Source organism: Grus americana, chromosome 18 (genome assembly GCF_028858705.1).
Source record: "Grus americana isolate bGruAme1 chromosome 18, bGruAme1.mat, whole genome shotgun sequence".
Lineage (NCBI taxonomy): Eukaryota > Metazoa > Chordata > Aves > Gruiformes > Gruidae > Grus > Grus americana.
This window is the reverse complement of record NC_072869.1, coordinates 3338263-3350906: the sequence shown is the minus strand read 5'-3', so window position 1 is coordinate 3350906 and position 12644 is coordinate 3338263. Positions and strand designations below refer to the sequence as shown.

The window sequence follows — 12644 nt, the reverse complement described above, 5'->3', positions numbered from 1 at the left end:
GGTGATAAACTTAGTTGGGAACGAAGCCCCCGGCGGTGAGAAGATTGCCTTGTTCAGCAAGCGATTGATAAATACGCTTTATCATGAGTCAGATGTTCTCTAAATCATTGCAGGAAATTCTGCTCAAACCCCCGATGTTTGTTTTTGCAAAGCTGTTGGTAAGAGTACAGCAAGCAGCAAACCCAGATGTTTTACTAGTTAATTTGTATTCACAATAGCAGTTTTTGACTAGCACAGCACATGCATTGATGCGACGTGTTAGACATTCTTACAACATAGTATCAAACATTCAAGAAATTGTCTGAAAATGTTGAAGCCGACATCGGGTCTTCACAGGAAACCTGCTCCGAGAATGGCAGACTCCTTGCCATTCCCTTTGATTGCAAAATGTTTAATAAAAAGCAAATTAGGAAACGAAAATTGTCTCATGGATCAATCAAGCGCAGCAGTTACGCCTGTTCAGCATTATCTGTCAGACATTAACCTGATTGGGAATGTTTTATTTTGTATAATAGTCTCAAAATCAGACTGAAAGGTTGACTTAAAAAATACCTGATGTATTTTGTGTGTGCTCTGAGGCTGATAACAAACTCTGCGGTTCAAGTTTTAATAACTAGGGGGGAGCTAAGAAACTTCAAAAGGTTCCTGATAAATGTTTTTGACAATGCGTCAGCTGAACATTAGGCAGAATCTCGGTAAATCCTTTCGTAAGTGGTTTAAAATGGAGTTCTGAACTTTTCCTTCATAAGTGTATGCTTAAGATGTCATAGTGTCTTTAGGTTTAAAAGATTCATTTTATCTGGTATATGTGAACACTGGTGTTTCTGTCTGCACCTCCCAGAGTGGAAGAGGGAAAAAGTTCACCAGTTTTTCTCCTTTTGGCAACCTCTGCCCCTGCTCTTGACCATGAAACTCATGGAGGCTGGCAAAAAGGCAAAGCCAGTTTTAAAGCACACTAACAAAATACTGCAGGTAAATATTATAATAAATCTTCCGAGCTGCCAAGCTTTCTGATTGACTTCATCGTGACAACCCTAAAATGTTCTGGTAATAGACAAAGCAATGCTCGCACGCGGCAACTGCTTGTTGGCTTTTGTGGTTCATTGAGAAGAGCAGATGAAAGCAAGTTTATTACTGCTCTTTGAACCTTGCCTCCCTCCCCCTCTCCTATCACCTGAGCCACTAAAAGCGAAAACAATTCCTTCCTTGGCTTCCCCTGAAAAAATGCCTAACTTTACCATTTATACTGCTTTTTTCTTTGAATTGTTATCTTTGCAGGGCTTGCTCTGCCTTATGACATCCTTTGCGTTTCAAGAGAGTTTATAGCGCCATGCAGTGAAGCTCTGACTCAGCAAAACACTTAGGCCCTTGCCTAATTTTAAGCCTATGAATAGTCCTGCTGGTGCTATCGAGGTGTTTTAGGGATATATGGCTAAAGACTTTGCAGAAAAATGATCCTAAAACTTTGGTCAGCTCGACTAGATATTTACAGAAAATGCTGAAAAGACACCAATGTTTTATAAGAACAAAGCAGAAAAAATATGCATGTTGACAGTCCTAACGGTGCTCGGGGAATCTCCAAAAGACACCAGTCCACATGAAGTCTGATGCAAAAGTGTTAAGGGGCTGCTGAGGAACTAATGCTGATGATCCACACGAGAGCCAAGCTATATACTGTACTGCCAGTCAGTCTCTTGCCTATGAATTGTGAAAAAATGAAAATAGTGTAGCATTAGAGCCTACCACACTGGAAAAATGTTTGCGTATATGTTTCTTTTATGTTAAGTGATCTACTTTAAAAAAATTTCACTACTACTGGAGAGACTTGATTTTGTTCCTAGAGTCAAATTATTCCCTTCCTTCCTGAACCCCTTCCTTTCTTCCCACAGTCCCTGGAGGGAAGAAATTGTTATACTTCACAACGGCATCTCCTACTGGCAAATCTCAGAAGCAATATAGACTGGTGCAAAACGGAGCTGCTTGACTTGCGTGAATGGGCAAAGCCCGCAGCTCGGGTGGTTTTGCAAGATCTCCACTCCCATTTTGAAATGTCAGCAAAGTGGGCCAGACTTCCAAAGGTGCCCAGTATATGGGGGTTCGCTGTATTCTGAGTGGGAATTGATGAATTCTCTGCCTTTGGAAATTACCTCTTTTATCTAATTCCTGACCAAAGAAACCGTTTTTTCATAATGGTAGCAGAAAATGGGCAACCAGCTCTTTTAGGGACATATTTAAGAAGGTATTACCATTTGCGTTTTCATTCCATGTTGTAGTTCATGTTCACTCCTCATGAAATAGTGTTTAGTGGTTAAAATTATATGTTAGGCATGAAGATTCCCAGATTTGCCGTTCTGTTGTTGCATAGTAGGACACTGCTCAGATTGGTCTTTGCAGGACTTCTCCCCCACCCATGCGTAGCTGTTGGCAACCTCACCCCAGGTAATGAAGTTGAACTGATGGTAAAAAGCTAGGAGGTCAGTGGAAGGAAAGTGTTAGAGAGATGTAAAATATTGCTTAAGGTGTCTTAATTTCTGCTCCTGAGGAGCAATAAAGCATAAATTTTCTGTACAGTCATAATAGTAATTGTAATGTTACTTACAGGATGGAAGAATAATTTGTGTTGTTAAACACCATAACTATTTTCAGTGTAAAATAATAGAGAGATTTTCCTTTCTGTTGCAGTAATGTTGGCCCCTGCATATAGGTTGTGGAAAACTTTGTTTGCAAAAACAAAGCTATTGTTTTAACAAAAACCACAGAATTTTTGCCTTTCATATTGAATCAGTAGCATAATGAGTAGTGGAGCAATAGTTCAACATCAAAGGAGACTTCTTGGATATATAGTGTGTTGCAGCAACAGCAAAAAAGTTCCCACCAGAAAGGAATTTTGCCATATGTGAACAGCAAACATATGTATTAGGTTAAAACCATAAGATTTCCTTTGCTTTACACCAAAAACAAGAGAGAACTTAAGTACAGAGGTTTTCAAACAGTCGAGCACTGGAATGCAGCACGGAGAGCGAGCAGTGTCAGTGGACAAAAGCTCTGTGAAAACCCAAAAAGGATTCAGCAACAATTGAGCTCAAACATCAGTATTTCACTTTTTAAAAATACACTTGTCTTGCTCCGACTCGTGGCATTACATCAGTGATCTTCATAGATATATTTTCCCAATTTATTTATAGTAGCAAAATTTACTTATCTCCATAAAATATTTTAGCAAATAATACTGATTACTTTGAAACTTCTGCGATTAATTTTGATGGGATACTTGACTTGCTTTCCTTGAATAAGAGTAGCATTTGACACTGTAAATTGTGAAACCACCTGGTATAAAGGAGGAGCTTTTGCCCAGACAGCCCGTACTTACAGCTTCATGGAGAGATCAAGGTACACAAGATTTAGTGTTTCTACAACAAAATTTTAAAGCATCTCCACATATATTTCTGGAACAAGATTTGCTTTAATTTTTGGTAGCATTCACATGGATTTTCTTTAAAGTTCCAGAGCTAGGTTTTCTTCTCATGAACGGGAGAGAAAACACATCAATGGATGTAATTTGAATTTAGAAGGCACTTAAAGAGGGGCCTGTATTCAGAATTATTGTTGGCACATGTTTTGAGGATGTAAAGTGGAAGCCTTCTTCTGTGGGCATTAGTAAGGAGGTAATTAAAACTACAGTAGGTAATTATGGTAGCTTTTATTACTGCATCTGTCATTAACTAATTATCTTAATTTGGTAATGTTTGAAAAATTCTTTGAAGATGAAAAGTGCTAACTATTACTACCTTTAGCTGTAGTATTACTCTGCACTGGTCATAAATATTGAGGTCTTTTCTTGATACAGATGCACATCCATGTGTGCAGAGTTGCTGGCACAGCTGCTAATAAGGATTACATATGTATATCAAAAAAAGACTCTGCCATTATCTGGCATAATCTGATCGTGATGAGCAGTGACTTTCCTGCTGACGCTTTTGTGTTTCATAGTGAAAATAGATTGGTATTTAACATTTTTTAGAAGATTTTCCTTTCCCTGTAAGTGTCACTTATTTATTCAACCCTCAGTACCAGAGAGATAAATCATCGTGATCCCAGACTTGCCACTGATGTGATGGGAGCAGGAATCAAGCCCTGAATACTCTCAGGAACGCACCAAAAGTAGGAAATTATTTTAGGTTGAAGAAACAAAACATCACACCTTTGTAAATACAGTATCTTCAGAGTAATAATCAATACCAAGTAACCAATAATAATGATTTCTGTTTATGTAATTCTTCCAGAACTGAATTTTCTTTGAGGGAATCCGACACTTCTTTTTTAAAATATCCTGTGGTTAAAGGATAATCAGATCAGTTTTCATATATTAAAGACTAAATCCTTCATATATTCCCATTTCATACTTGTTCATGTGATTCTTAGAACTCTTTCTCTTACCAGCTTTTAGTTGATTTAGATTAAGCTCTGTAACTAATGCCAAAAATTTATTCCTGCCTTGAAAAGGGATTTTGTATTGCTGGCATCATACCTTTTTGTCTCTCTGTGGGTCCTTGTCAAAACTATACGCTTTACAAGTTGTTGGGGTTTTTTTGGGTTTGTTTTTTTTTTTTTTTTTTTTTTTAAATACCCTCTTTTGCAGGCTCAGTCTGGCACCCCGACGTCAGGCTGAATTCCTCTGGTCTCGTGCATCATCCCAGCATCTCTGTGAGATGCACAGGCCAAACTCCACACTAACTCCACACGTGTCTAACTCTGGTGTCTCCAAAGTGCTCCGAGTTACCATGAGCAGAGTTGGGTTTGCAATCAACTCCATTAAACATTTTGCTGGTGGTAATCAAGCCACAGTAGAATAATAGGAAAAAAGCACCTACCCAGAAATGCAGTTCAGTGGCTCCTTCCTCCTTTCCAGTACCCAAACATTTCATGTCTCACAGTGACAATGATGGACTCGTCCACCAGCTCCACCTGAGGTCCCAAAAATCTGACCGTAATGTTTCAGTGGCATATTCTCAAAGCCATTACTTTTCTCTTCCCTCTATCGTCTTTCAATGTTGTATGCGACCAAAACATTTACAGGATGATTTTATTTTAGGATCCTTTCCATTTTTATAAATAAATCAAATGAATGTTCTTTTATACAGCTGCAATTCACACACATTGTTGCAGTAGAGCTTATTATCTCATTTACATTTTTAAGTGCTTTTCAAAGTGTAGGATATCTGGGCTGGAAAGCAAAACATTTCATTTCTTTGTTCTCAGGCCAACACAAAGCACTTCCAAGGTCAGGTATGGTGTAGACTTTCAACAGCAAACATGTTTACATGGCATTTGAAAGCCAGTTTAACTGAAAAAAAAATACTGTCTTTATAACAGTGATGTAAGTCAACTTAGCAAAGCTGAGGGACGGGCATTAATCCTGTACCTGGAAAAATTTAACTAAATAAGTTAGGCTTTGTTTTCCGTTCAGGGAAAAAGCCTCTGACACTCAAACATTGGCCTGCTTTTTTATTTATTTTTTATCCCTTTTTCTTCATCTCAACAGTTATTAAAGGTAAGCTCTGTTTCTCTTTGGGCAAAATCTGACACTTTGAAGCCGTAGAATAAAAACTGCATTTCTAAACAAAACAAAACCCATTGTTTAATTTTACAAAAGAGATGTTCTGTGGTGTACCTGGGGTAAGTCCTCTGCTGTTTTTAAGAGTATTCCACGTGACAAAAGCTTCTCTGTCAGATACAGAAAAAGATTGGGGGGTACTGGGCAGCTTCAGAAACAGCGATCAGCGTTCAGGCCCTGGCCACTGCCTATGGAGCTTTTTGACAATAGAGAGAATTTTCAGTGTGATCTTCAAAAAGGCGCATTATTCATGACATCCATCGTGATTCCTCCTAGAAAATTAAAATCATGGGCAACAAACTTGCTTACTTCTAATTAGTATTTTCAGAGCTAATCATATGCAGGAATCTACAGCAACCATGAGATTTTGATGTTACCTTTTATTTTTTTTGGCATGGTTTTGATCAAATACTGATCTTTTGGGTTTACTTTTTTGTCCTTGTGCTGATAGAAGAACTGAAATACCCAAACGAGCACTGAATTACTCACGGGACATCCTTATACACAAAACTAGATTCTGCAAAGCGACCGGTAGGAGAGCTGGTTTGCAACACAGCAATAGCCCCAAAATGGTTCAAGTTAGAGGTGTTTGAGGTCGATCAGAGCAGTTAGCCTTTTTTTCTGCCACCCCAATACAAAACGTGCCAACAGCCAGTTACGATGTGATTGGAAAAGTCTGTAAACTCACACACTGTATTCTGGTTTGGACAATTGATGAATGGATAGTTATAAGACATGATTGTTTGCTCTACCTATACGCTATAGTAAAAATAGCTTATTTCTAAATTGTGCTTGTTTAAAACATTGACTGCTTACATAATGAAACAAAATACATGTGCTCCATGCTGGCAAACACTATCTAGAGTAGGTGGACCTAACAAAGACTGTCTCCCATCTGAATTTCCCAAATTAAATTACTTTAAGATGCATTGCAAACCCTCAGATTTAAAGGAACCTCTCTTTTTATGCTTTGCAAAAGACGTTTGTCTGTTGTAAATAAGAAAACTGAAAATGGGGAAATTAAGGAAGGAAACAGCAGTGCACCAGTTCTCTTCTTTGCCACCATGTAGTTGCTGTCTTTACCAGGAACAATCTGAGATCCTGTTTTATATTCAGTACTTGCAGATTTTTGTGATGGAGTGTGACATAAATCTGTTCTCTGAGACAAATATGTACATATATATACGTACGTATACGTGTATACATGCTATCTCTTGACCATCTTCAGAGTCCCGTGAAAGAGTGATACGTGCTCTCGAGCACAAGGAGGGAGCCCAGGTAGGACGACTGATGTGTAGCAAGGTTTCCTCCCTCCTTATTTTGCACCACGCCGAGCTCTTTGGGCTGTATAAGCCGACCCCGCGGCCGTAGCGGAAGAAGACGAGTCATACTTTGTAGTTTATCCAAACCGTGCTCTGTGAATGTTCCTGAGCGTCCTGAACTGGTTACGTCTGGACACTTTGGAGTTATGGCAGGGCCTTTGTCAGATGAATTGCGTGATCTTTCTGGATCAGCCTGCTCCTTATTATATTTCTGCATTGCGTGACCTGATCATTTTAGGTTTCAAATCAAAGTTTGTGTTTTACCTCACAAAATTAGATGTGCAAAAGGAAAACAAAAAGCCTACAATTCACACATATATTTCATTATATTAATGCAGATTCCTAGTACTGCAAGACTTGTTGAGTATTGAAGACTGGTTATATATTCAAAGCCTGGATTTCAACATTTCTCAGAAGCGGTGATAGCATGAAAGTCCCTGGGCAGATTTGAAGTTCATGCTTGGGTCTGGTTAAATTTTTTGGCATCAGAACATGTAATAGTCTTATAGCTAGAAGACTTTAAAGTTAATGCCTGGCATCACTTCAAAACAATGTGCAAGATCTATCATAAGTAGTCCTCTTATCTCAATAGCAATTTTATCCTGTAAATGATTTGAGAGTACAGTATTTCAGTGCTGTGGAAAAGAGCAAGGCGTTTTTCTGTTACATCTTTGTATTGCGAGTACTTTTAATGATCCTGGTTTACGTACAGGTTTCCTACTTGGAGGAAGCAAACGTTAACCATACCACACATTCTGCAAAGCACACCAGGAGTCCATGGAGTCCTTGGTCTCCCCTTTCTGCCGCGCTCTGCAGGAGGTTTCTGTGAGCTCAGCTTTTTAAAAAGCGACACTGGAGGCACCTTCGGTGTCATTTCTAGCGTGTCTCCAGCGCGAGTCCCTTCCCAGGTCCAGTCCTGACTCTGCGCCACGCTTTCCAGCTGATGGCTAGCGATGCCCTGATTTCCTGGCATACAAAAAATAACTCCAAATATTCCCTTTCTGCTGCCACAGCCGCCTCTGTGTTGATGTCAGTCTAACATCCACATTGTGCACTTTGCTTCAAGTCAGCACTTGCAGTTAACAATGCCTTTATTCAAGCTGACAACATAACTAAGCTTTTAGCAAACGTGTAAGTAAATGTTAAGTGTGTATTCAAACGTTCAACAATGACTAGGAAACTTAAAAAAAAAATCTTTGAAACTTTGTATTGTTTGTTTGGTGTATATCTGTTAGAAATAACATAGACTATCAGTTCCTTGGGGCATGACTGTTCTTTTGTTAAGCATATAACAAAAAGATCAAGGCTCTGAGGGACTGCCGTAATAAAAATAAATATATACGAAGAACAATAATGACAAAATAAATTTGTCAATGCATTTTATGAGCTTGGTTTAGAAGTTATTATTTCTGAACTAAATAAAGACTGGGTAGTTGTGGTAAAGTGACACGATCATGATACTCCTTTAATTTATTGCCATTTATGCTTCGTTTGTAGATCATATGCTAGACTTTGCTACAGGGCGGGAGGGGAGCCCCTCGTCGCGGCGAGCATCCCATTTCAGTAATATGGAATACATTTTCACTGCAAATTCCAGACGTGGTTTTCCAGAGAGAGAGGCTTATTCTTCTGGCTTAAAAGAAAAGTTATTGGTGCACTGTGAAAGGGTTCCTAGAAAGCACAGGTTGTACAAATATGATGAAAACAAAATTCTGAGACATTTGAAATGGCAAATGCAAATGCAGTTGTTGCAACATTTCCATTTCCCTTTCAATCTTTGAGGATAGCTGTTACGTTTTTAGTATAAATACATGGAGCCTATAATAAGATAGAACTACTAAGATTTAACTATTCCTGTTCAATCAGTGGTCCTACCCGTGCAGCACGACTTTACTCAATAAGGGTGGCCAAGCTGGGTCTGTCACGTCTCAGCCAGGAGCAACTATAGCTGAAGAGCTGCACTGATACTGCACTGTTTTCTTAATCAGCTCATTGAACGACATTATCTATAAGTTTTTCTGCCATCCCGTGTTTCTCACACGTGTTTCGCACCCATTGGTATTGTTTCAGGCCTTACAAGATGAAGTGGAAAGTTACCGCATTCAGGCGCGGGCTGCAGAGAAGAAGCTGCAACGCAGGGAGCTGGAGAACCACGAGCAGGTACCAGGTGCTGTCGTGTCCCCCCCAGTCCTCTTCCCTTGGGCAAGGAGGTTCGATGTTTAAAAATAATATCTTGCTTCAAAGCAAAAGCACATATTTTCCTGCAAAATTTTCAGCTAGCTTTCCTTTCTGTTTTTTCAGTAATAAACGAGAATTAAACTGTCTGAACCCTACAGGCAAATACTTATCTCATGCTCTCTATTTCGAGTTGGTATTTCAACCATTCTAGCTGTTAAATGATGCATTTATTTTGAAGTGTTTTAATAGAGGTTTCTGAGACTATTCTAACCTGTTGTTTAATGGCTTGTATGAAGAGAATTATAATTGGACAATAACTGAGCTAAAAATAATCTTTATTCCTGATCTTACGCATTCATTGTCCTAGCATGTTGCCTGTAAACAGTTCCATATGATTAATAGTGCTAACATTATTCTGGACACTTTCAGTGAAATCAGAGATTTAGTGTAGCAGATTCTGCAGCATTTGAGAACTTTATTTGGTGCTGAGTAAACAATATCTGTCACATATATCCTATATAAAGTATTTCTAAATCTATACCTGCAGGAGTAGTAAGTTGGGGTGGTTGTAGAAGGGTAATAATCATTCATTTCAAATATTTTTTCCCCAGTTGTTGTCATCCTATTGCACATGGGAACCCTCATTCACCCTTGGTGTTTACGTTGAAGTGTTTCCTCTTAGGAGAGTGGGTGATTAGCGGTTCTGCTCTCTTCCTCCTGTGCCTCCCAAATCTAGATGTTGGGCCAGGTTCACCCTTAGCTGCAATTCTTGCAGTGTTGGAGGAATTTGGTGTAATGAGTGAGTTGGCCTACAAGCATTGTATTTTGGCTTCAAAGAGTCTCCTGGAAAAGAAGGAAAATTAGCTCTTTGGTGCATGGTTGTCCCTCCCAGGGACGAGCACTGGCCTGCACGCTATGAGAGTCCTCTTCCAAATCTCTTATTTTTTAAATTTCTTTCTTTAATCTTCACCATTTGCCATTTTGCTTTTGTTTCTGACCCATTTTGAGAGGAGATCCAGAAGAAGAAACAAAAAGTGACTTGTGAAATGCAGAGGTTGAAGGCTAGACATGCGGACTCACAGGATGAGTCCCCCTTTCTGCCTTCAAAGTTTTCTTTTACACGAGCACCTGGTCCAAACCTACCTGCAGTACGATCCTGTCCACACTAAATTCATGAAGGACTAGCTCAGCTGGTCATGTCCCGTTCCCCAATATAAATGGAACAGAAATGTTATTTAAATGACACTGCATCATCCAGCGTAGAACAAGGTGGTAATGCATTAGCAGACTTATGGTAACACTCACATTTGAGTTCGTCAATGGTCTTGTCTCTGCCACTCATCCGTTGGGACTTTCTGAAGAAGCTGGAGCCGTTGAGGATGTTTTTGTTTAGGTGACTTTGGTCTATTTTGGAGACAAACATTTTGAAAGCTGGTAGTGTGTCTTCTTGGTGAGTGGTTGAGCCATTAGTTATGCTTATCTCTCCAGAAGAAAAATCTAAAAATGACAGCTCTGACATGTTTCCAGTTATTACATCTTGGCCAGGTGACCTGTAAACATGTTCATCAAGTATTAACAGTAGCTAACGACTCATCAGCCAATCAGGGAGTTGAAATATTTAAGGCAGTAACTTAGAACTTACTTTCTGCTTTTACCAAATATTGTCTGAATCAGAATTGCATAAAACATCAAAATTTGGGCTGACACTATTACAAAGGCCACTTTTCTGAGCTTTTACATGTCTATAAATAAGGAGGAGAGAGGGTTAAACAGCTTCTGCTTTTCATTAAAAGGAAAAATCTTGTGTTTTGATTCTATAACAACAACAAACAAATGAATGAGACATGAAAAAACATTTTGTTGTGCTTTTAATTAAAAATAAAAAGCTGTTTCTCGTTATGGCTTGTTGGGTGGTATCTTAGTGCTCCATGTTTGTCTTTTTTTCAGTGCAATGTCCTTATAACTCTTCAGTCTCTAAGAGTGACTGACAGATCCACGAAGCTTAACTCTTTGTTACAATAACCCTCTGCTGATCGCACAGAGTTAACCTTTCTTTATTATAATTATCCAGAGCGACAGAGACAAACCATCCTATAAATAAGGGGGGGAAGTATGTCGGGAGGACTCTGATGCAAGCCCTGAGCTGTCTAGAGGCGAGCGTGGCGCTGCAGTTGAAGATGAGCTGTTGTTTTTATGAAGCGTTTTCATTCCAGTACTTCATGTTCTTGTATGAACTTGTGTTTACTCCTGTTTACTTTTTCAATCCTCTTTATAGTGTGAGTAGATGCAATCACGTTATATCTGCGTTGTTTCATCAGTGGTGCAGTATGGCAACGTTATCTGAATGATAAGTTCCAATCCAGATGAACGTACATTTGTCAAAAGTGCCTGGGAACTTCTCCCACTTTGACTAACCTAAATAATTTTATCTTTTCCATAAAAGTTGTCCTGTCTCTGCTAAGCATGGTTTTCTAGGACAATGGTCCATGTGTTCAGTAACACTGCACTTCTAGATTGGAGCCTCAGAACAGTGTCATCTTTCTTCATGTCAAAATGCTGGATGTTTCCTTCAACAACTAGATGTCCACCTTCTAGAGACATATGTAATTGCATTCATGGAAAGCGGCAAACTGGCAGTAAATGAAGTGTAACTCACACTTAATATATAGGTTTTTATATATAGGGTTTTTGATTTATAGTCCCAAGACAGTTAAAGCAGTCGGGGAAAGTTGCTAGGAAATTTGAGTGTGTCCAAACCTTTTCCTTGCAAAGCATCGCTGAAGTTTCTTATATCTCAGTACTATGTAACTCTGGGGACCAGCTTCCCGTCAACTAATCCCATTTAGGTTATGTTCCTGTATCGTATACTCTTGTAGTGTATCACTTGGTTGTCTCTGATACCTCTGATCTAAGGTAAGACAAGATTTTGGGTAGAAAGATCTTTCATTCTACTAAAAGTGTTTCTCTTTCTTGAGTCATATGGCTTTGTGCAGTTGTCAGTCATAGTTCAAAAATCTGAATTGTTCATACAGCAGACTTTACATCCTGTGAATGTGTAATTAAAAATGACGCATATCACTGAGAGCTTAAGCGTGTGCCTTAATGAATCCAGGAATTTAGGCATGTGTAACAAATTTTGCTGAATTGGGGCCTATGTAAAAATTAATGGTAGCGATCTTCTTGCTTTATTGCCTAGGTTTCTTTAGAATACCTCATTTAATTTCAAATTCCTTCTTGTAAGGGTCATCACCCCAACTCAGTATACTAAAAAGCTCCAAGAATCTCTCTTTTGAGAATTACAGGTAATAATTTTTTTCAGGAAAAAACCACTATTCTTTTCATTCCTTGTTGTAATGTTTTTAACTATAGGGGTGGATATAGTATGATGTAAAATTTTTAATTGAGCATAATAGAGGGGAAAAAAGTTCCTCATGTTCGCAAACAACTGAAGTAGCAACACTATAGATACTCAAACCATAGGAATACTCCTCCAAGCAATCAAGTCACAAATAGAGTCTTAAAGGAGAGAG

General features: G+C 38.8%; 1 protein-coding gene across 5 annotated transcripts in view; it reads left to right on the top strand.

Annotated features, from left to right (window-relative positions):
- The window catches only part of CEP112 (centrosomal protein 112), a 171800-nt gene that overhangs the window by 144937 nt on the left and 14219 nt on the right, over window positions 1-12644 (top strand). For 3 of the 5 annotated variants that reach the window (XM_054846683.1, XM_054846680.1, XM_054846681.1), the window contains one exon: window positions 9007-9096. In XM_054846683.1, the coding sequence (XP_054702658.1) occupies window positions 9007-9096 (90 nt within the window). Of the gene's footprint in view, window positions 1-9006; window positions 9104-9796; window positions 10884-12644 lie in introns of those variants that run through there. The other 2 variants (XM_054846682.1, XR_008579771.1) reach the window with 2 other exon arrangements.